At 43.6% G+C, this 24,908-nt stretch overlaps 1 protein-coding gene across 1 annotated transcript in view; it reads left to right on the top strand.

Annotated features, from left to right (window-relative positions):
• Nucleotides 1–24,908, top strand: part of nudcd1 (NudC domain containing 1) — a 119,055-nt gene that overhangs the window by 44,059 nt on the left and 50,088 nt on the right. Inside the window, exons 3-5 of the mRNA XM_033019133.1 lie at nucleotides 7,510–7,695; nucleotides 9,671–9,851; nucleotides 11,580–11,759. Of these exons, the coding sequence (XP_032875024.1) occupies nucleotides 7,510–7,695; nucleotides 9,671–9,851; nucleotides 11,580–11,759 (547 nt within the window). The remainder of the gene's footprint in view (nucleotides 1–7,509; nucleotides 7,696–9,670; nucleotides 9,852–11,579; nucleotides 11,760–24,908) is intronic.

Genomic DNA, 24,908 nt, shown 5'->3' with positions numbered 1-24,908 from the left:
AGGGCGGCAGCTTCGACCACCCCCGGGCCGCGGAGCTTGAACCGCGGGACTGACTTACCATCGCCCGGTGGGGTATCGCCTCGGCGCAGAGGGAGAAGAGGAGGGAAGAGACAGTAACTCTAAGACTTTTGCCTCCATCACAGTGAGGAGGTGTTTGGTGAACTCACTGTGGTGGATGTTAATTTGTGTTTATTGTGTGTTGTTATTATTACATGTATGGCTGCAGGCAACAGCATTTCGTTCAGACCGAAAGGTCTGAATGACAAATAAAGGATTCAATTCAATTCAATGACAAAGGTCACATCCTTGACCTGGTCTGCTCCACAAATCAACCGGTACTCGACCTCCATCCATGCCTCTTCCCCCTCTCTGATCATAAGCTTATACGGTTCACCATCCCTTCTCCGACACCTCGCCCCCGCTTCCTCCGAGAAATCACCTTCCGTAATCTAAAATCCATCGATCCCCACCATCTCTCTGACCTGCTCTCCACCACTCTCCCCCTGGACTCAACCCACATCACCTGATGATCTCACAAACCATCTCAACTCCACCTTGTCTACCTCCCTTAACACTCTGGCCCCCCTCAAAACAAGAACCGTAACTTTTAACACATCTTCACCTTGGTACACACCTGCACTTCGTAAGCTGAAACAGACTGGTCGCCAACTTGAACGACTCACAAAGAAATCATCTCTCACAGTCCACCATGAAGCTTACAAACTCCACCTCACTGCCTACAAAGATGCCCTCATTGCTGCAAAATCTGCCTACCTCTCCTCCATATTCACCGACCCCTGCCTTAACCACAGAACCCTCTTCTCCACAGTGGGCAACCTCCTCAAGCCTCGAGCCAACACTCTCCCTACCTCTACTCCGGATCTCTGCAACTCATTCCTCCACTTTTTCGCTGACAAAATCAGCACCATCTATCAATCTTTATCCCCTGTACCCGACTCCCCAGCATCTACTCCACCACCTACCAAGGCCCCTCCTTTCAACATCTCCACTGACCTCCTTACCCCTCCTCCACACTGCTTCCTCTCCCAGTTTGACCTGGTCACCCCTACTGAAATCTCCAAACTCATTAGCTCTTCCAAACCCACTACCTGCTCCCTCGACCATCTCCCCACTCCCCTGCTGAAGTCCTGCCTCCCCGTTCTCTGCCCCTACCTCATTAATCTCTTCAACTCCTCATTGTCCCAAGGAATTGTACCCTCTGCTTTCAAAACTGCTGCTGTCACACCAATCTTAAAGAAACCTGGTCTTGATCCCTCCTCTCTCATTAACTACCGCCCAATCTCAAACCTCCCCTTTCTTTCAAAAACCCTGGAGCGTATCGTTGCGTCACAACTTCATTACCACCTCCTCGCGTATAACCTATTCGAACCCCTCCAATCTGGATTTCGCCCCCTCCATAGCACAGAAACTGCTCTCCTCAAAGTCCTCAACGACCTCCTCACCTCTGCTGACACTGGTTCCCTCAACATCCTCATCCTCCTCGACCTGAGTGCGGCCTTCGATACCGTGAACCATAACATCCTGCTTACCAGACTTAAAGACCTTGGCATTGAAGGTTCTGCACTCAGCTGGCTCCGTTCCTACCTTTCCAACCGATCCCACTTCATCTTTCTCCATAACCACACCTCTGCTACAGCCACTGTCACTCAAGGCATTCCCCAAGGCTCTGTTCTCGGTCCCCTCCTCTTCTTCATCTACATCCTCCCCCTTGGTCATATACTCCGTCACTTCAAACTGGACTTCCATTGCTATGCTGATGACACCCAGATCTATCTCAGCACCAAGTCCCCCCACCACCCCCCTCTCTCTCATATCAACTCCTGCCTGTCAGCCATCAAATCTTGGATGCAACTCAACTTCCTTAAATTAAACAGTAACAAAACAGAATTTCTCCTCATTGGCTCCAAATCAACACTTACCAAAATTAACAACCACACTCTCACTATTGATGGCACCACTGTCTCCCCATCTCCTCAGGCCCGCAACCTTGGCGTGATCTTTGACTCAACCCTCTCCCTTGAGCCTCACATCCGCCATGTTGTCAAAACATCATTTTTTCACCTCCGCAACATTGCCAAAATCAGACCCTCTCTCACACCCCCCGCTGCTGAAAGACTCATCCATGCCTTCATCTCCTCCCGACTGGACTACTGTAACTCTCTTCTCTTTGGCATCAATTCCAGCAACATCAACCGACTCCAACTGGTCCAGAATGCAGCCGCCCGACTCATTACCCACACCAAATCCTGGCACCACATCACCCCAGTCCTCAAAGAACTTCACTGGCTTCCCATTTCCCACCGGATCATCTACAAAATCCTGGTCCTCACCTACAAAGCCCTCAACCACTTGGCCCCCCCCTTATCTCACTGACCTCCTCTCCCCCTACCAACCCTCACGGTCCCTCAGATCCATTTCAGCCGGTCTCCTCTCCATTCTGAAATCCAACCTCTGCACTTTTGGAGACAGAGCCTTCTCCAGGGCAGCTCCCAGGCTCTGGAACTCCCTCCCACAATTGATCCGAACTTCTGAGTCCCTCACCATCTTCCAGTCCCGCCTCAAGACCCATCTCTTCACCTCTGCATACCCTTAGTCCCATGTCCCCCTCCCCTTTGCATCTCTGTCTTACTGCTCTATTTTGTTTTGTTCTTGACTCACCATGTAAAGCGACTTTGAGTCCTTGAAAAGCGCTATACAAATAAAATGTATTATTATTATTCTTTAACTACCATACAAGCAGGTATCATAGAAACATAGAAATTAGGTGCAGGAGTAGGCCATTCGGCCCTTCGAGCCTGCACCGCCATTCAATATGATCATGGCTGATCATCCAACTCAGTATCCCGTACCTGCCTTCTCTCCATACCCTCTGATCCCCTTAGCCACAAGGGCCACATCTAACTCCCTCTTAAATATAGCCAATGAACTGGCCTCGACTACCCTCTGTGGCAGGGAGTTCCAGAGATTCACCACTCTCTGTGTGAAAAAAGTTCTTCTCATCTCGGTTTTAAAGGATTTCCCCCTTATCCTTAAGCTGTGACCCCTTGTCCTGGACTTCCCCAACATCGGGAGCAATCTTCCTGCATCTAGCCTGTCCAACCCCTTAAGAATTTTGTAAGTTTCTATAAGATCCCCTCTCAATCTCCTAAATTCTAGAGAGTATAAACCAAGTATCAACACCATACAACCAGGTACCAAGGGGTTAACTACCATACAAGCAGGTACCAAGTGGTTAAACTTTGAGCTTTTCGTTCAAGGTGAAATATGGCCAGGCTCTCAGAATAACACATTCCAGAGAGATAAGCTTTATAATTGTCTGGAAAGCTCCGCAATTTTAACCAGTTCAAAACTCTATCATAAGAATTAAAAAGTCCAGCTTCTTCCTTGTCGACAGCTTCCCCCGATGTTTTCTTTACGATATCCTCTGCATACTTTAAAGCTTTTCCGGGATCTGTAAATGAGCGTTCAGTGCCGTTATAAGAAACCTTCATACTGCCAGGAAGAACGATCCCATATCTAACTCCGGCAACATCCTTCAGAGTGTGTCTTGCCGGTGTGAACAATTTCATTCTCCGGACTACCTCAGGTGGGTAATCACGGAAAATTCGAATATTATCCCCACGATATGTCAGCTTCTTCCCATGGATAATCCTTCTCAATATAAATTCCACTGAAGAGATATCACGGAATTTCACAATTATATGTCTTGAATAATTTGTTCCTCTTGCAACACGCCCAACTCGGTGAGCGACGTCTAATCTTGGTTCTTCCGACAGTTCAAAGACATCTTTGAGTAAATCAGTAACGAAAGTACATGCTTGAGATTCATGTCCCTCTCGTCCTTCTTCTACTCCGAGAATCCTCAGATTTTGTCTTCGAGATCTCGCCTCTAAGTCCAGACATTTGTCAGTCATTCTTCCAAGTTTTTCCTCTTCAGTTTACTGTGATTTTTTCAAACTCCTTATTTCCGTGACCATCTCTTTTATCTCATTCTCCATCTCTTACATTACTTCGTCCAGTTTTCCGATATCATCCTTCACATCTTTAAATTTCTTGTTATAATCATTTTCGATTCTAACACACTCTGACTTTAATTTTTTATCAAATTCCTTATATTGCTTCTTCAGTTCTTTTAACTCACTGCAAGTATTATCAATGTTTTGAGAAATTCTCTCCATATCAGTCTCCATACTCTGCTTGTTACTCTCCATATGAGACTCCATACTCTGCATCTTTTCCAGTGTAATATTAATTGTAGCAGTCATTTCTAAAAGTATTTGTTTTACCTCCTTCTCCTTCTTGTCTCCTTTTGTCGCCATTTCAAGCAGAGACCCTTGGCTGTAAGATTCTTCTTCTTCTGAACCTTCTTCTGTCGTTTGCAGAGTATCCAATACTTTCTCGAGCTGAAGACTAATAGTGTTTTTCTTAGGTGCCCTTGAGCCTTTTTCTTTGCTCATTTAAAACTCCCGATTTTTACCGTTAATCTCCCCGATTTTCACGTCACCTTCTGATGATGTCACCTTTACACGACACCAAGCAGCTTTTAAAAAAGTTTTTTTTAAAATCGGTACTGACTTTAAAACGGCTTTTTTGCAATTTTTGCGGGAGAGAAGCTCAATGACGTGCCTTAGTGCTCCATGGCGCCACCGGAAGTCCCGTTTTCTTTGGCGTGTTACTGACATTTTGCCTGGTCTTGTTTTGGAATTAACATTTAAGGACGAAAACATTGTTGATGCAATAGCTAGATCCTTGAACTGTTTGAATTAAGAAAATGTGCATCAGATTTGCTGAAAAGATATAAGCAGCTTTTGTATCTGAAAGTATGCATTACAATACATTTATATTGCCATCCGTTGCTTGTTGATACAATTATGTCTCATCAAATATCGGCTTTGACAAATCACATATGCTTTAGCATATGCAGAGCACTGGTGCATAACATTACTTGCTGTTACTTTAAAATGGGATTTGGTGCCTTGAATCCCTTGAGTGACTGTTGACAGATAATAGCTGTTCATTTTGAGCATAAATATTAGGATGATGTTTTGCTACGGAATGAGCCATGTGTCGGGAGTTGTGTTGAATTGCCCTTGATAATAAAATAATGTCATTGATTAACAAAGTAACATGGGAAAAGGGAATCCAGTAGAGGGTCTCAGAGATTTTGTGCAAAGAATATTAGACTGCATGAAGGTACTCACCTCAATTATATCACTTCACACAGACCATTTTGTGCAATTAATGGAATTCTTATTCCTTAGGGTGCACCATAACAGAACATTGCATTGAAAGCAGTGTAACGGTGCAATATTGAATAGTGACTTACAAAAATTCTCCAAATATATAGGTGTGTAGCAAGTGATAATCAAGAGATGAAAAGTGACAATTTCTCAATCCTGATGTTTTATTGCAGATGTAACTGTAGAATCTAATTCCTTTAGAAATTAATGAGTACTAATTATTTAATCTATCTCTTTCATTTCCCTTTCATAATCCCATTTGCTTCCTCTGATCAACATTCTGATTTCTGTGGGAAATTAAAATGATTACTGTTGGAACTTTAAGATGCTTGTTTTAGATTTGACATGTCTCAGTGGAGTAGGTGAAACTAATTTTATTTCATGTATTTTGGGTTTTTATGACTGTTGGCAGATCAATTACCCTCCTGGGATAAATAAAGTTCTATCGTATCATATGGTATCGTTGTATGCTCAGAGATGCCATAGGCATTCTGTAGAGGTCCCAGGATGCTGCCAGATTTAGTGCAAGCATACATTTTTTAGCTTGTTAGAAGCAGTGTCTAGCTCTCGGCCAGGTGACCCTTTTCCTCAGTAGGCAAATTACAGCCAATGTAATAGATAAGAGGGCTTCCACCTCTGTTCTGGCCGTGTAGACTGATTTATTAGAAAACTAACTCCTTGCTCAGTGTTCATTTCCATCCTATAAATTACACCAAGCTGGCAAACGCAGCCAACACAACAATTTTGTTTATTTTAAAGCTTCCACAAGGTTACTGTAATTATTCTTTCATGAATTCCTTTGCTCACCTCTTGTTGTTTCATCAGACTCCCTTGAGGGATTTTGCGATGCTGTACTGCCACTATCGATTTCTTATTCCAAGAGTAGGGAGCAGCTACTCGATTTGTTTTGTTTGAAATGTTTTGGTGCATTTCTGTTCTGGGAACAACAAACCAGTAACTAGAATCTAAGTGTGAGTTGTGGAAAGCTCATAGCAGCAACTGATTTACTAGAACTAAAGACGGTGTTACTGCTTTGATGTCAAGGGCAGTCACTCCCTTTTGTCTTTGGAGATGCTCGTCTCCATGTTTGGACCAAGGCTATGATTGGATGTGTGGCTGAGTGGTCCAGTGGAAACCCAAGCTTAAGCACTTAAGGACATTGGTTATTAAGTGCCACTTGACGGCCACTTGTCAACAACACCATCCATCACTGATGATAAAGAGTAAATAGATGTGCTTTGGAGCATCCATCTGGGTTTGTGCTCTATAATTTTTGTCTCACTCATTGAATACACTCAGGGAATACAACTGGTTGATGTGAAGTTACTGTGGGGTTGTGGTAGAAGATCAGTCTTAATCTTTGTAAGAAAGCTAACCTGAATTTTTTATTGAAGAACTGAGATGGCTCATTTAAAGTTCAACAATTTTCTGCATAATTTCATTAAAAGAGTGGATTTGGCAGAGCTTCTCCAATTAACCAGCAACATCTGCCTGAGAAGCATGATTATTGTGAATACATGGTTCACCCCACTCCCTCATGGATTCCATGTTGGCTCCCACGTAGGACTGTGGCTCTGATTGTGTTCTTCCTGAGAGCTTTTCATGTGACTTGACATTTCACTTTTCCAGACATTATTCTTACCATTGACACCTGATAGTCCATCATTAATGGTGGCTACCTTATCCACAATTCACTGAGTGAGATGTATGAACCAGTGCTGCTTTTCATGCCAGGCACATTGCTGTTTGTTCTGAGTTTGGATGGAATGAAACAGGAGAAGGGAATGGCCCTATAATTTTTCTTAGTGTCTGGGTGATTATTCCTTAATGTCTTGGTACTCTGAAGACAAATCAGGATTGACTACAGCCAGAGTTATGCCAAATATATCAAATCCTATCTGACTCTGCAATTGATAGAGATTGATTGCTATGCAAACTCAGCTGATCCATTATTGTTTATTTTTTCATATGACTGCATGATAGAAGATAAGCTAGCTTGGCTATGTTGTAGTTTTGTCCTGTAGTGCTTATTTCCCTGTATGATGATTGCATGCTCTTAAATTCTAGGTTTAAATTGCTGGCTGCATTTGTTGTATTTGTAATTGCCTTAGTTACAATTTCTAATGGTTGTTTAAGGCATATATATGATGTAGGATCTTAAAGTGTCTGCTACAAGTGTATATATTTTCTAAAGATTCTATTTTTTTGACTGATCCTTGAATTTAAAAAATGCTGTTTTTATTCAAAGGATACAGCAATAAGCAAGCCCAGGGAGGTATTCCGGCTCTCAGCAGATATTAAATCTTGTGATACACTGGTCTGTGCTTCGATGCATTTTACATCACCTACATGGGTAGCCTTATCTGATGGAACAGGAAAACTGTACCTCCTCAGAATGAACAACCGTGGACCAAATAACACTGACAAGTGGGAGGTAAACTAAGTTTATGTAATCAGATGACCTATGAATACTTATTTATAAAATTTTCCAGTCTGCATTATTGTTTGACAATTGTTTAAGTTTGTCTCAACTTTATTGCTATCTACACAAGTATGATGAGGTACAGGCACAATGAAAAATCTTGCCAGCAGCAGCATAGGCAAATAAACTCAAATGTAAAAATAAATTAAACGTAAATTACACACAGAATTACAAAAGAAGACTGCAATAAAAAAGAACATTAATGTAAAAACATGACCAAAATACAAGTCTATAGAGTACAATAGGTAGTCCATAGTATCCGTTGTCGAGGTTGAATGAGAATTGTACATAATCCCACCACTGTGATCCTACCACCAGTCACATCTTTCCATCCCCACCTCTTTTCGCAGAGTCCACTCCCTCTACAACTCCTTGGTTCATTCATTCCTTCCCACCCAAACCACCCCTCCCCAGGTACATTCTCCTTCAATCGCAGGTGCTGTAACACCTATCCCTCCACCTTCTCACTCGTATCCATCCAGACACCCTAGCAGCATTTCCAGTTGAGACAGAGGTTCACGTGCACCTCCTCCATTTACTGCATTTGATGCTCTTAATGTGGCCTCCTTTACCTCAGTGAGACCAAGTGTAGATGTAGCGATTGTTTTGCTGAACACTTTCGCTAGGTTCTTCTAAATGTGAAGTATCCTTCTGCATTTTTTGCAAACCAGCATCTGCAGTTCCTTGTTTCTGCCTTTTAAACATCGAGATAATACCTGCCTCAATTACTTTCTTTGGCAGCTAGTTCCATATACCCACCACCTTCTTGTGTGAATAGGTTGCCCCTCAGGTTCCAATCAAATCTTTTCTCTCTCATCTTAAATCTTTGTTCCCTGATTCTCGATTCCTATACTCTGGGTAATTGTGCATTCACCCTTTATATATTCCCCTCATGATCTTATACACCTTTCTGAGATCATCCTTAATCCTCCTGCGCTCCAAGGAATAAAATCTTAGCCTGCCCAGCCTCTCCTTGTAGTTCATGCCGCCTAGACCTGGCAACATCCTCATAAATCGTTTCCGCACACTTTCCAGTTTAACAGTGCCTTTCCTATAGCAGGGTGACCAAAACTGAACACAATACTCCAAATGTGGCCTCACCAATGCGTTGCACAACCGTTGCATAACAGCCGAACTTCTATACTGATGTGGCTAATGTACCAAAAGTCTACTTAATCACCCTATCTATCTGGGAAGCCACTTCCAAAGAACTATATACCTGCAGTCCTAGAACCCTTTGCTAGACAACACTCCCCAAAGCCCAACCATTCACTGTGAAGTTTCTGCCCTGGTTTAACTTCCCAGAATGCAATTCCGTACACTTAAACGCATTAAACTCCATTCCCCATCCCACTTGCCAAACTGATCAAGATCCTGGTGTAATTTTTGATAACTACCTTCATTTTCTACGATACCACCCACTTTAGTGTAATCTGCAAACTCACTAATTATTCTGAATCAGCTGATTCCAAGCACACCACTAGTCACATGGATCGAGTCCAATAAAACAACCTTCCACCATCACCTTGTGCTTCCTATGAAGCCAATTCTCTATTTGGTTGGCTAGCTCTCTCCGGATCCCATGCGATCTAATCTTCCAGAGCAGCCTACCATATGGAACCTTATCAACATGCAAACTCAAAACAGACAGCACCCAATCCACCCACAGTCAGGATCAGGTCTCTGGCGCTGTGAGGCAACAACTCTGTCACTGCACCACAGGGTCCCACCCATTATATTGCAACTATTTTCATATTGGATTATTTTTGTACCTTGAGAAGTTTATCTTTATCGGACCGAAACAAAGCAATGAACAAATGCCTTTTTAAAGTCTGAAAACAACTTGGAATAACTATTCTAACAAATTTGTACTTTGGTGATGCATCATTTTTGAGGTTTAAATCTCATCTTTTTTTTCTTCTTGCAGATAATGTTCCAACAAGATCTTGGAGAACCCTTTGTGATAATTCATAGTCATTCTTATGCCAAAGACCATAAAAACTTAATAGATGTTGTTTTACTCAAGGCAGAGAAAGATGAATCTAACATCGAGGGAAGTGGATTTCACTCAGTAATAGATTGGCTAACCGTTTCTTGTGAGTTTTCTGGTAAGTACAGGTAATGATTGCGAAGATTACTTTAGAACGCCTTATTGAATACAAATTTTAAAAGAAATCTTGACAAGAGTGAATAATGCTGGGAGGAAAAACAATAAGGCACATGGCAATGTTAGGAATTCATGTCCAGAATATCTTCCCCACTGCAATGAAAAATGATTGCTATTAGACTGCAAAATGCCAAGAAATAAAATTATAAAATTCTTTGGAGCGAAGGAAATAGGCAACGTTTCGGGCTGAAGAAGGGTATTTCCTTCGCTCCATAGATGCTGCTTCACCCGCTGAGTTTCTCCAGCATTTTTGTCTACCTTCGATTTTCCAGCATCTGCAGTTCCTTCTTAAATAATAAAATTCTTCACTTTCATTATTTACAATTATACTTCCATATACAATTTCTATTAAAATGTTAATTTCTATTTCTCACTTCTGCTTGACAAATTTGGTGGCTTGGTATTGTTAATGTACAAAAGAGTTTATTGGGAATCATACATTTTTGCAATTAGTTTCAGATCAGGCAGATTTGATGAGCGGATGCATTAAGCTCCAAGATCAAAACAAGAGTTGGTTGCAGGTGAAAACATTGATTAAGTAATTACCATTTGTTATTCCAGTGGTACATCCTTTTATCAAATTGACACTTTGTGTTGGATTGTATTTTCCGATGTTTATGTGCCACGAGCATCTGTTGCTGCAGATGTTAAGTGCCAGTGTGCTGGATGGCATTCAAACTGAATGATTAGCAATTATTCAAAGTCCAGAAATAATTTGCAGCCGATTTCTTCGATGTCACTTGGCTAGGTTGCTATCTACTTCTGTTTATTCAACTCTTCAAAGAAATTCAAACTAGTTTTTTGTGCACTTAAGCATGTGAATGGAACAGCTCACCAAAACAGTAGGAAGAATGGTAAGTTTCTGTGGAATTGCTTCATTCACTTTCCAGATGCCTCTTCACATATCTGAGCAAAGATATCTTTGTATCTGTGTGTGCCGTTTTGCTACAACGCTATTTGTGAATGTACTGCCCTCAGGCAAGGGACAGCGGCCCGACTAGGACCCCTGCTGTTGATCAAATGGGTGAACGAAGGGATTTAGCTAGTGAGGAATCGGTTGTGATGGAAAATTTTGATTTGGTAATAGTTTCAAATAAGCAACAGACGTTTAGTGGTACTTTAGAGCATAACATAAATTTAAATTAGCAGATACTTTGAATAAAATGAAATCAAAGTTAAGAATAATTGAAAACTCTGTCGGGTGAAGTATACCAAAACACAGTCAGCATTCTGAACTGTTTCATTATTCATAATGTAGTATTCTTCTTCAATACCCATTTGGCATACATTCTAGAAAGGTTGCACTACTTATGAGATGAGTAGAGCTGGGGATGTGGAAGGTGTCAATTGCAGGAATTTTGAATTTTAGTGGTTGTTGGATTAGAAGAGATTACAGCAGTTGGGAGGATCAAGGCCATGCTGCAATTAAAACACAGAATTAGAGTTTTATTATCAAGGGTTTGGTGAGTCAGGAGCCAGCATAGATGAGCAAGCCCAGGAGTGTTATGTGAGTGGGTTGGTTCTCCAGTGGTGTTTTATTTCCAGTTATATCAGCCTGTGGAAGCAACATATTGGTATGAGTGAGTATGTTTGCGAACAGTCATGGAAAGTTTGAGCATATGGGGAAGATGGGACTACACATTGTGAAACAGTATTTTTGTGTTTGCAGAGAGTAGCAAATGTGAAGTATTGCGGCACAGAACTCTGATTGGAAGACTTGCTCCACATTATGCAGCTCTGGAACAGGATGGTACTGGCCTCATGATAGCTTCTGACAAGCCTTTCATGTTCGTGCAGATTGATGGGAAGCCAGTGGAGGAACAGAAAATGGACACAAGCGAAAAGAAAGGTCAGATTTTGTGCCAGTGGAATTAGTTATTTCTCTCTTACTATTTAGAAACATAAAAAATAGGTGCATGAGTAGCCTATTCGGCCTTACCAGCCAGCACCGCCATTCAATATGATCATGGCTGAACATCCAAAATCAGTACTCAGTTCCTGCTTTCTCCCCATATCCCTTGATTCCTTTGAAGCTAGATGTGTATCATTCAGAAAAAAACGAGAAGATGGAAACAAATTGTGAAGCTGAAAACAAATTGGAGATCAGATGGCTGCTGCTTTCTATTCACGACATTGCAGCTGCTGACTTCCCTCGGATGCATTTGTTCCCAGCTGCTTCTGTTTATATCTACGTTTGTGGTTTGCCGCACAGAATTGTATGCAGTATACTGTACAGAGACAGATCAAGTGGGCCAAGCTTCACCACAATGGTGTTTATCTTTCATACATTTCTTCACCATTGAATAGACTCTCTATTTATTTATTTATTTATTCCCTCAAAATAACAGTTCACTACATCCACTCCCTGTGGGAGCAAGTTCCACATTCTACACAGTTTATGACACAAGACATCTCTCCTGCATTTCACATTACAATACAATATGGTTTTATTCGTCACATTGCACATAAAGTGCAAGTGAAATGAATTTGCCAGCAACGGTACAATGAGAAAGAACACACAAAAACACAATAAAAATTTAACACAAACATCCACCACAGCATTCATCACTGTGGTGGAAGGCACAAAATTTGGCCAGTCCTCCTCCATTTTCCCCCCGAGGTCGGGACCTCAACCCTCCGCAGTCGCCGCTGCAGGCATCCAGATGAATGAAAGTCCAGGTAAGTCCTGAATCGGTGCCTCCCCCACCGGAGGTCCCCATCCATTAAATTTATGGATTGCTATCTTGTATCCTGGATTTTTTGTGGCCCCTAGGTTGAGTTTACAACTTTTAAAGTTTGATAAGAAGCTCCAAACCCATTACGCATTTAATTGCTTTGCATTGTCAGTGCAAAGTAAACATCTCTAGTAAATGAGGCCGCCATAAAAATATTTGTAAACAGCAATTGTCACAATCAGAAATGCATCACTGAGGAAAGTTTACTGAGAATGAGTTGAGGAAGTATTTTTGTTTCGAAACTCTGTAATGAATTTCTGTTGCATGAAATTAATTTTCTTGCAAAGGAACATTCCAAGGAATGAATTGTGCTGCATCCCTCCGTCTTTCATGAAGCTGAAGGCTAAAAAGTATAAACTAATGGTGATGGGAGAAATAGTGTTGTTATGAAATGCCAGAGAGAGTGTGTGCCTCAGGCATAGAACTTCAGATTGGAATTTCACACTTCAGAGCACCCACTCATTCTCTAATCTTATATAGGAAGAATGGTCCGTGAAGAAACCTGAGAGGCTGTACTTTAGCGAGGAACATGTTTCAGTGGATGGCTACAGTCTTCTGTCTTATGCTGAACCATTTTGCTTTATGATAATTCTCCCTTCAAATTACCTGGGCTTATCTTCAATGGGTATGGCAAAGACAGACATTGGATGGGTTTTCATGTAACTATTAGCTTTGGTGACCTTAAATGAATTTCGCGTAATAAATTAGTATCCATGGTATGTTATTTATTTTATGTTTTCCCAAATTATCGTTGATGGATATTCAAATTTAAGAGTTTCCTCTAGAATTATTTCTACACTTGATTCTGACATCTTGGGAAGACGCATGTAGTACAAGATAATTAATAATGTCAACAGCAAAAATAAATTGTTCTTTTTTTCTGTACTGAATGAGCATCAAAGATCAACTTTTTGTACAAGTCGAATTTGCATTTGTAGTTTAAGGTGTGGTATGCTGCAAGTTAAATTTTACTGTCATTTGTGCAAATTGATTCTGGCAGAATTGTGTGGTGGTGAAATGTGTGGATGCTAGCTGATTAATGTTGAGAAACAGTTGAAGGGAGTCATCTTCAAGATGTTTAATTCAATGGCTAAATATTGGCAGAATTCTGCCAATCAACTGTTACACAAAAATCTCTTAAATTGGATTCACACTGATGCTGTGCTTATTTTCGGATGAAAGAAAGCAGGTTGTCTGTATGTATCAAAGTATTTAGCATTTAAAAATTTACTTTGCAAAAATCTACAATCAAAGGGGATTTCAACCACTTCCAAATTAACGTATTTGTAATGTTACTCTTAATAAGCAAGTACAAAGTTAATTTACCTGTTACAAATTATTTGTCAAGTTCTGAATTATTCTGATATCAGAAATTATTGATATTAGGTTCTGGTGCTTTGCAGTGGAAGAAATTTAATGAAAAGCAAAAGATTGGACACTACCAAAATGCTCTGCATTTTCTTCTGCATTTATCAAAATTAACTGGACAACTGATATCTTATTGGTGCCATAAATATATAATGTAGGAAGCCCAACTAGCACACTCAAAAACAACTAAATTACCTAGCTTAAATTTTTTTTTTAACCTAATTGTCTGAAGATGAGTGATGCATCCTATGGTTAGGGAAATAAAATAGATACTAAGACATCTCAAAATAAGTTAGCAAATAATTATTAGTTTGTGACTTGTTAGACTGAGCTGCAGGAACAACAATAAATGGTTGGCCTGAAGGCAAATTGTGCATGAATGCCAGAAATCAGAGTCCAGCAGAGGAGGACAAAGGGCTTAATTAGGAAAGGGAAAATAGATTATGAGAGAAAACTGGCAGGGAACATAAAAACTGACTGCAAAAGTTTTTATAGATATGTGAAGAGAAAAAGATTAGTTAAAACGAATGTAGGTCTCTTGCAGTCAGAAACAGGTGAATTGATCATGGGGAACAAGGACATGGCAGACCAATTGAATAACTACTTTGGTTCTGTCTTCACTAAGGAAGACATAAATAATCTGCCGGAAATAGCAGGGGACCGTGGGTCAAATGAGATGGAAAAAATGAGTGAAATCCAGGTTAGCCGGGAAGTGGTGTTAGGTAAATTGAACGGATTAAAGGCCGATAAATCCCCAGGGCCAGATAGGCTGCATCCCAGAGTACTTAAGGAAGTAGCCCCAGAAATAGTGGATGCATTAGTGATAATTTTTCAAAACTCTTTAGATTCTGGAGTAGTTCCTGAGGATTGGAGGGTAGCTAATGTAACACCACTTTTTAAAAAGGGAGGGAGAGAGAAAATGGGGAATTACAGACCAGTTAGTCTAACATCGGTAGTGGGGAAACTGCTAGAGTCAGTTATTAAAGATGGGATAGCAGCACATTTGGAAAGTGGTGAAATCATTGGACTAAGTCAGCATGGATTTACGAAAGGTAAATCATGTCTGACGAATCTTATAAAATTTTTCGAAGATGTAACTAGTAGAGTGGATAAGGGAGAACCAGTGGATGTGTTATATCTGGACTTTCCGAAGGCTTTCGACAAGGTCCCACATAAGAGATTAGTATACAAACTTAAAGCACACGGTGTTGGGGGTTCAGTATTGATGTGGATAGAGAACTGGCTGGCAGACAGGAAGCAAAGAGTAGGAGTAAACGGGTCCTTTTCAGAATGGCAGGCAGTGACTAGTGGGGTACCGCAAGGCTCAGTGCCGGGACCCCAGCTATTTACAATATATATTAATGATTTGGACGAGGGAATTGAATGCAACATCTCCAAGTTTGCGGATGACACGAAGCTGGAGGGCAGTGTGAGCTGTGAGGAGGATGCTAGGAGGCTGCAAGGTGACTTGGATAGACTGGGTGAGTGGGCAAATGCATGGCAGATGCAGTATAATGTGGATAAATGTGAAGTTATCCACTTAGGTGGCAAAAACAGGAAAGTAGACTATTATCTGAATGGTGGCCGATTAGGAAAAGGGGAGATGCAACGGGACCTGGGTGTCATGGTACACCAGTCATTGAAAGTAGGCATGCAGGTGCAGCAGGCAGTGAAGAAAGCGAATGGTATGTTAGCATTCATAGCAAAAGGATTTGAGTATAGGAGCGTGGAGGTTCTACTGCAGTTGTACAGGGTCTTGGTGAGACCACACCTGGAGTATTGCGTACAGTTTTGGTCTCCTAATCTGAGGAAAGACATTCTTGCCATAGAGGGAGTACAGAGAAGGTTCACCAGACTGATTCCTGGGATGTCCGGACTTTCATATGAAGAAAGACTGGATAGACTCGGCTTGTACTCGCTAGAATTTAGAGGATTGAGGGGGGATCTTATAGAAATAGGACCGAGATGAGAAAAACTTTTTTCACACAGAGAGTGGTGAATCTCTGGAATTCTCTGCCACAGAAGGTAGTTGAAGCCAGTTCATTGGCTATATTTAAGAGGGAGTTAGATGTGGCCCTTGTGGCTAAAGGGATCAGGGGGTATGGAGAGAAGGCAGGTACAGGGTACTGAGTTGGATGATCAGCCATGATCATATTGAATGGCGGTGCAGGCTCGAATGGCCGAATGGCCTACTCCTGCACCTATTTTCTATGTTTCTAAATCCTAATGTGCCAAGGCCAATAACTTCAGATATATAGTAAAACTCAGGAGCAGCAAGTCAATGATTTTCAACTCACTATTCAATGAAATTGAAATCAAATGGTACAGTTTTTCTTTTCTCTTTCGCTATGATTTAAGGATACCTGCCAGGAAATGGATTCCACCTATATGTCAGGTGATATAGACCATAACATTCCTTCTTCTCTAGTCACAATCGGGTGTTGCTAATGTTACACAAAGCCTTGACAAAGGTACTTTTTATGAGCTTTGTAGGTTATCTTTCTCTCACCATAAAAGTCCTTTCATTTGCAACCACAGAATGGTGGTCAGTAACTTTGCAATAATTAACCAGGATATCTGCAGCAGGACATCTCAATCCTGCAATTCTGCTACCTAGAATGGCAAAGGCCACAAGTGCATAGGATCATTATTCTGACCTGGACACTGTTCCTTCGTCATCACTTGGTCAAAATCATACCACTCCCAACTACAGAGCAGCAAGAGGACATATTTGACACAAGCGCTGCAATAATTGAAGTTCTCATACTCCAACAAACATGTTAGTGAGGATCATATCCAAAAAATAGAGATGAATATTTCTATTCCATTAGCCAAGACATTTGTTGTGTTGTGTTTCTGTTCAATGCCCTCTTTAGGATGGGAGATTTATCATTTGCGACATTAAGGGGAGATCATTCAATTCTCTATTGTTGGAAATCCATTGACAAGAACACTTGAAACATAAATATTATTTGCCATATTGCAGCCTAACTGGATGTTGTTCAGTTCTTGCTGAAATTGTGCTTGAACTGTTTCATTATTAGAGAAATTGAGTATTCTGCAAATGTCAATGAACACTGCTTATGTGATAGAGTGTGGATCATTGGTAAGGGAATTAAAGATAGTTGCACTATGGATTCTTTCTGGGGTAACTCCTACATGATATCCAGGGGCTGTGGTTATTGGCCCATAACAGCCATAGTCAGCTTCCTTTGTGCCTGGCATTATTGCAACCAATGATGTTTTTTCTTCTGCTCTATTTACTTTAGAGGAGTTCATCATTCGACCAGCAAGATGTGTGCTTTTCCAGAAGGACTTGGTGAATAATAATGAGGATAAAAACCCAAAGTGTTTTACATTTATCCCTTTCACTTGTTGCTGGGATAATCAATAATATCTTTACCACAGGCTTAACACTAATAGCGCTTTCTCACGGGGCGACTTGACGCAAGAGTTAACCAGAGTTGAACATCGTGGGAATCCCGTGCGATAACCGTACGGCATTCGTGGACCACCGTGGACCACCGTGGCGCTAACGGCAGGTACTCGTGTAACTTGGTGACTCGGGAGAAAATTCAAGCAAGTTTGAATTTCTCCAAGAGTGACTTGTACACTTGTGGTTGAAGATTGCAACATTATATGCACGTAGTGGCCAGTGCGATATCCGTATTAACTCTTGCGTGTACCGTGGGAACTTCTGCGAACGGTGAACCCGGAAGCTGGACAGAGGGGACAGAAGGTGAGTAATCTGGAATGAACATGCTGTTAGGCTGGGATCATTCTCTGCGAGATGATCTTAGTGCGGGAGACAAGTGTAGGAGAGGTGTACTGACTGTGGGCAGAACTTTGGAAGTGATTGCCCACCATTCTCAAAAGCCGCTGTGTCTCCCTGTCCCTCCAACTCCAGAGGAATCCGCGCCCCCTCATCCGCAACCCGGGTTCCTCTGGAGTTGGAGCGGGGCTGGGCTAGAGTTGCTGCTGGCTGTGAGTCTCTGGGATCTCCGTGCTTGCAGTCGGTGTCCCGTTGGTCCTAACGTTGGTCTCCGGCCACCCCCCTGGACTGGAGCTGAGACTGTGAACTGTACCGCCCTTGCCCCCTCCCTCTGCAACTGCAAACAACCCCACAGTTCGTGAAGAGCCTCGCTCGTCCGCATGCGCGTCAATCTTCAAAGCAGTGGTGTGAAATCATAGATAACAGTAATTGACATATCATAATAAGATCAGAAACCTAGAACTACCAGATGACCTTTGTGAGAGAGGGTTGGGAGTGGAGGGCACGTACTCACCAACGTAACTCCTCATAAAATAAAGATCAAACTTCAAACTGGTAAGTTCTCATTTAATTTTACTATTTTACTTCGGAGTCACGTGAGTGGCTACGTGAAGATTTCAAAGCTCTGTGATTTCATGCCGTGAGAAACGAGTCTACACAACCACAACTGCTTCATTGACAGATGCGGGAAACATTCATAATGCATACAGTCATGACATAGATTTAAAACATGCTGATGCAGTTAAATGAAGTAATAATAATAGTAGTAACACCTCTCATCCGGGTGGAACTATAAATAAAACGTAAAATAGAGTTGACAAATACCCCTGGTCTGGCAATGGGTTATTATAAAATGTTTGGAAATTCGTTTGTTTGACCATGCTGCAGCCGTTAGGATGTGGTCCAGCGGAACGTAAATAACCCTTGCTGCTGATGTTGTACCAGCCCTGGCGCAGTGAGATCTGGAAATCAATATCTACTCCTGCATAAATCAACCCCGTTTCATCACCTGGAAATGGTCTGACCGGATACGTTTTATAAAGTTTTTTGTACTAACAAGCATTGCAAGGTCTTGGTGACCTTGACATATTGTTGTATATGTGTGCCCTCACATAGCCAAAGGTCCCTGGTATGCCTTGAACTATTTTGAGACCTGACACCCCTTCTGCTGTGCTTAAGTAATTATAAACATAAAATATTATATATTATTTACAGATGTAATCATCCTGTCCCGTCGCAATATGTAGCGACTGAACCTGTTGCGCTAAACCAGCGCCAGGAGGATAACTACCTTATGAGAGCCGGCCAAACTAAGGATGTAACTGGAGCCCCTTTGTGAAATAGTGTTAATGCAATGTCAATATCCCATACTGCATTGTACTTGTCCTGGGAGAACTTGTGTTAAAGATATCCTTTACAAACTCGATATCCGGGGTGAACCCGACAGTGGGTCCCGTTTGCTGCAGCAAATATTGAATTGAATTGAATTGAATTGAATTCCTTTATTGTCATTCAGACCTTACGGTCTGAATGAAATTTCGTGCCTGCAGTCATACATACAATCATACAATAATAAACAACACTAAACACAAATTAACATCCACCACAGTGTATCCTCCAAGCACCTCCTCACTGTGGTGGAGGCAAAAATCTTAGGGCTGCAGTCTCTTCCCTCCTCTTCTCCCTCTGCGCTGAGGCGCTTCCCCACCGGGCGATGGCACAAACAGTCCCGCGGCTCACCGAACCCCGCAAACGGGCCGGCTCAAACACCGCGGCCCGGGGTGGTCGAAGCTGCCGCCCTCCAGTCCAGCGAGACTGCCCATTTTTCCGAGCCTGTCTCGGAAGGCAATCCTGGCCAAAAATAATGAGCTTGCCTCAAAACACAATTCTGGCCCAATTCCAACCAGCTTGGAATGCTAATATTGTCCAGTTTTACATGGTTAGATGCCTCTAAGGAGATGATAATGTCTTAATCATTTGTGTGTTGTGCAACCAAGTGTAAATCTTACCAACTTGTAAGTGATCCTTAGTTGTAGAGTAGAACTGGCAGAGTGCGTGGAGCCTCTGGCCAGCTTTCATGCTGCCACCAGCTTCAGTGAACTGCTTACTGCCGATGAAGACGCGGGGTGCGTTGTCGCCGAAACGATGAAGCTTTGCTCGTTGTTGGCCTTGATTGGTCCAACAGCTTGTGCTTCGTCCTCCAGGTTTGCCCTGTTGAATAGGTCTTACCTGAATAGAAGATTCGGCGGCTGTCTCTAATGTCCCCCTGAGCGGTGTTCACTGCATTGTGTTGGGATGGCAAACCTTGCTGCCAGGAATGGTACTTCTGACATGTGCCCTTCATCCCTTGGGGTATGCTCCACAGCTATACCCTCAGACTCGGCGTCAGATTTATACTGACCCGGCATGCTCCCTCCTCCAAAAAAGGGAGACATTAAGCAGCCCTGTTACAAGGCGCTGCTGGCGCGGGCTCTCCCATAGGCCGACGCTGCCATGGACACGGCGTCAGACTTATACTGACCCACTATGCTCTCCTCCTACTAGAGGAAAACATTAAGCAGCCCTGTTACAAGGCGCTGCTAGCGCGGGCTCTTCCATAGGCCGGTGCTGCCATAGACTAGGCATCCACATTAAGCAGCCCTGTCCTAGGCGCTGCTGGCGCGGGCTCTCCCATAGGCCCGCGCTGACACAACTCCCTAGTGTATCTATAACATATAACATATAACAATTACAGCACGGAAACAGGCCATCTCGGCCCTACAAGTCTGTGCCGAACATCTTTTTTCCCTTAGTCCCACCTGCCTGCACTCATAACATAACCCTCCATTCCCTTCTCATCCATATGCCTATCCAATTTATTTTTAAATGATACCAAATAACCTGCCTCCACCACTTCCACTGGAAGCTCATTCCACACCGCTACCACTCTCTGAGTAAAGAAGTTCCCCCTCATGTTACCCCTAAACTTCTGTCCCTTAATTCTGAAGTCATGTCCTCTTGTTTGAATCTTCCCTATTCTCAAAGGGAAAAGCTGATCCACATCAACTCGGTCTATCCCTCTCATCATTTTAAAGACCTCTATCAAGTCCCCCCTTAACCTTCTGTGCTCCAGAGAATAAAGACCTAACTTATTCAACCTTTTTCTGTAACTTAGTTGTTGAAACCCAGGCAACATTCTAGTAAAGTCTAGATGGTAAAGTAAATTCTAGATGGAGCATCCTCTCCATTAGGAGCTGCATCCTGGCCAACCTCCAAATTTTTATACCCTACCGGAGGGGAACCCTCCCTACACTAGGGCTGACCGTTCTGGTTAGTTTTACCCCATATCCTGGGGATCACTGCGGTCTGGGAGCCGCATTGCTGCTGAATTTCCCCATCCCGGGAACCCCAGCATCTGTATATATTACCGGTGGGGAACCCTCCCGGCACTAGGGCTTACCGTTCTAAAACGGAGCATGCAGAGGAAACCCACGTTGTCCTCTGAGAACGTTACAAATTCTGTACAGACAGTACCCGTAGATAGGATTGAACCCGGGTCTCTGGCACTGCAAGGCAGCAACTCTGCCGCTGTGCTGCAGTGCCACCCAAATGGGATATTTCCCCAGCGTCTGGAAGTCACTGACCGTGTTGTCAGTGACTGAGATCGCGAGCCCGACATTCCACAGCTACCCGCTTCCGCGGTCCGCACCGGGATCTCCCCACAGCCCGTAGCTGGTTCCCTCGTCGGCCTTCGCGAAAATACCGACAGGAAACCTCTGTAAAAAGAGGTTCCTGCACGGAATCAAAAACAGGTAAGAAATAGTAAACTTACCTGTAGTTTAAACTTACCGTTGGCAGGGGTGGGTGCCTGTCAGTCCGGTGCTTCGCCATACGAGCCACGATAATGATGCGCATGCGGATGAGCGAGGCTTTTCACGTAATCACTCATGAAGTAAAATTGAGCTTCGGTGGATCCTATTTCCATTGATTATCCTTGAGATGTTTCTACAACTTGATTGGAGTCCACAAGTGATAAATGAAATTGATTGTACATGATTTGGAAAGCCACACACCTGTCTATATAAGGTCCCGCAGTTGATAGTGCATGTTAGAGCACCGCTCATCATCTCCGCAATACTATACCTACGGTGAAGCATGGTGGTGGCAGCATCATGCAGTGGGATGTTTTTCAGCAGCAGGAACTGGGAGACTAGTCAGGATCGAGGTAAAGATGAACGGAGCAAACTACAGCGAGATCCTTGATGAAAACCTGCTCCAGAGCGTTCAGGACCTCAGGCAGGGGCAGAGGTTCACCTCCCAACAGGACAACGACCCTAAGCACACAGCCAAGCCAATGTAGGAGTGGCTTTGTGACAAGTCTGAATATCCGTGAGTGGCCCAGCCAAAGCCGATCGAATATCTCTGGAGGGACCTGAAAATAGCTGTGCATCCACGCTCCCCATCCAACCTGACAGAGCTTGAGAAGATCTGCAGAGAAGAATGGGAGCAATTACCCAAATACAGGTGTGCCAAGCTTGTAGCGTCATACCCAAGAAGACTCGAGGCTGTAATCACTGCCAAAGGTGCCTCAACAAAGTACTGATTTAAGGGTCTGAAACTTATGTAAATAGGACATTCCAGTTATTTATTTTTAATTGCTTTGAAAAAATTTCTAAACACCTGTTTTCGCTTTGTGTATAGATTGATGATAAAAAAAAATGAATTTAATCCATTTGAGAATAAGGCTGTAACGTAGCAAAATGTGGAAAAGGTGAAGGAGTCTGAATACTTTCTGAATGCACTGTACATGTTGTTTTAACAGATTATATGTTAATGAAGGTAAGCATATGAGGGTAGAAGGAGAAAAACAAATCAGCCATTATATTTTGTAATAGATTTGAGAGTGACTGTCAAAATTCATTAACTCAGTGAAACTATTGCAATGATTTAATAGTTGTCTACTGTAATCTGTAATTGGGACTGTAATTGGGACTGAAGGCTGATAAATCCACAGGGTCTGCATCCCAGGGTACTTAAGGAAGTGGCTCTAGAAATCGTGGATGCATTGGTGATAATTTTCCAATGCTCTATACTCAGGATCTGTTCCTGTGGATTGGAGGGTAGCTAATGTTATCCCACTTTTTCAGAAAGGCGGGAGAGAGAAAACGGAATTATAGACCAGTTATCCTGACATCGGTGGTGGGGAAGATGCTGTAGTCAATTATAAAAGATGAGATAGCCGAACATTTGAATAACAGTAACAGGATCGGTCCGAGTCAGCATGGATTTATGAAGGGGAAATCATGCTTGACTAATCGTGACTGCAGGCACGAAATTTCGTTCAGACTGAAAGGTCTGAATGACAATAAAGGAAATTCAATTAAGTGTGCAGTTTTGGTCCCCTAATTTGAGGAAGGACATTCTTGCTATTGCTTCTGGAATTTTGTGAAGATGTAACTAGGGAAATGGACAAGGGAGAGCAAGTGGATGTAGTGTACCTGGACTTTTAGAAAGCATTTGATAAGGTCTCACAAAGGAGATTAGTGGGCAAAATTAGGGCACATTGGGGGTAGAGTGCTGACATGGATAGAGAAGTGGATGGCAGACAGGAAACAAAGAGTAGGGATTTACGGGTCCCTTTCAGAATGGCAGGCAGTGACTAGTGGGGTACCGCAAGGCTCGGTGCTGGGACCGCAGCTATTTACAATATACATAATGATTTGGATGAATGGATTCAAAGGAACATTAGCGAATTTGCAGATGACATAAATCTGGGTGGCATTGTGAACTGTGAGGAGGATGCTATGAGAATGCAGGGTGACTTGGACAGGTTGGGGGAGTGGGCAGATGCATGGCAGATGAAGTTTAATGCAGATAAATGTGAGGTTATCCACTTTGGTAGCAAAAACAGGAAGGCAGATTACTATCTAAATGGCGTCAAGTTGGGAAAAGGGGAAGTACAACGGGATCTGGGGGTCCTTGTTCATCAGTCTATGAAAGTAAGCATGCAGGTACAGCAGGCAGTGAAGAAAACGAATGGCATGTTGGCCTTTATAACAAGAGGAGTCGAATATAGGAGCAAAGTGGTCCTTCTGCAGTTGAACAGAGCCCTAGTGAGACCACACCTAGAGTATTCTGTGGTCCGGAAGTGGCGGCGCTGGTGAACGGCTGCGGCTCGCCTGCAGTCCATTTGTTTTTACTTTTTTGTGTTGTTTTTTTCCGTTTTGTCTAGCTAAGTTTTTGTTTTTTTAGGTTGTGTTTATGTGTGGGGGGGGTGGGGGGTTGAAACAGGGCTTGCTGTCTCCTCCTTCTCTGCCTCCGTCTGCACTGAGGCCTAATGGCGGAGCTGGCGACCTCGAGGCTCCGGAGGCAGCCTGTCAGGACTCGCCCTGGGCTCGCTCCCGTGACAGCGGCCCAGCTCGGGGCTGGAACGGCGCTCCCGTGAGGGGCTGTGACACTCCCGTGAGGGCGGCCTGGCGAGCGGCTGAGACGCTCCCGTGTGGGCGGCCCAGCCCGAGGGTAACGGCGCTCCCGTCGGGGCGGCCCAGCCCGAGGGTAACGGCGCTCCCGTGAGGGCGGCCCAGCCCGAGGGTAACGGCGCACCCGTGAGGGCGGCCCAGCCCGAGGGAAACGGCGCTCCCGTGAGGGCGGCCCAGCCCGAGGGTAACGGCACTCCCGTCGGGGCGGCCCAGCTCGAGGGTAACGGCACTCCCGTCGGGGCGGCCCAGCTCGAGGGTAACCGCTCCCGTGAGGGCGGCCTGGCGCGGGGCTGAGACGCTCACGTGAGGGCGACCCGGCTCGGGGCTGGAACGGTGGCTGAGACGGCGTTCTGGCGGCGGCGGCCTGAGTCCGGGGTTCGGCCGCGGGCCAGTGGACGACGTCGTCAACAGCTGCGTCCGCTGGACTGGAGGGCGGCAGCTTCGACCACCCCGGGCAGCGGTGTTTGAATCGGCCCGTTCGCGGAGCTCGGTGAGCCGCGTGACTGATTTACCATCGCCCGGTGGGGTCTCGCCTCAGCGCAGAGGGAGAAGAGGAGGGAAGAGACTGCAGCCCTCCTCCATCACAGTGAGGAGGTGCTTGGTGGACTCACTGTGGTGGATGTTAATTTGTGTTTACTGTCTGTTCTGTTGTCTATTATTGTATT

This window comes from Amblyraja radiata, chromosome 4 (assembly GCF_010909765.2).
Source record: "Amblyraja radiata isolate CabotCenter1 chromosome 4, sAmbRad1.1.pri, whole genome shotgun sequence".
Classification (NCBI taxonomy): domain Eukaryota; kingdom Metazoa; phylum Chordata; class Chondrichthyes; order Rajiformes; family Rajidae; genus Amblyraja; species Amblyraja radiata.
The sequence above is the reverse complement of the archived record's forward strand: the minus strand, read 5'-3'. Positions and strand labels throughout refer to the sequence as shown.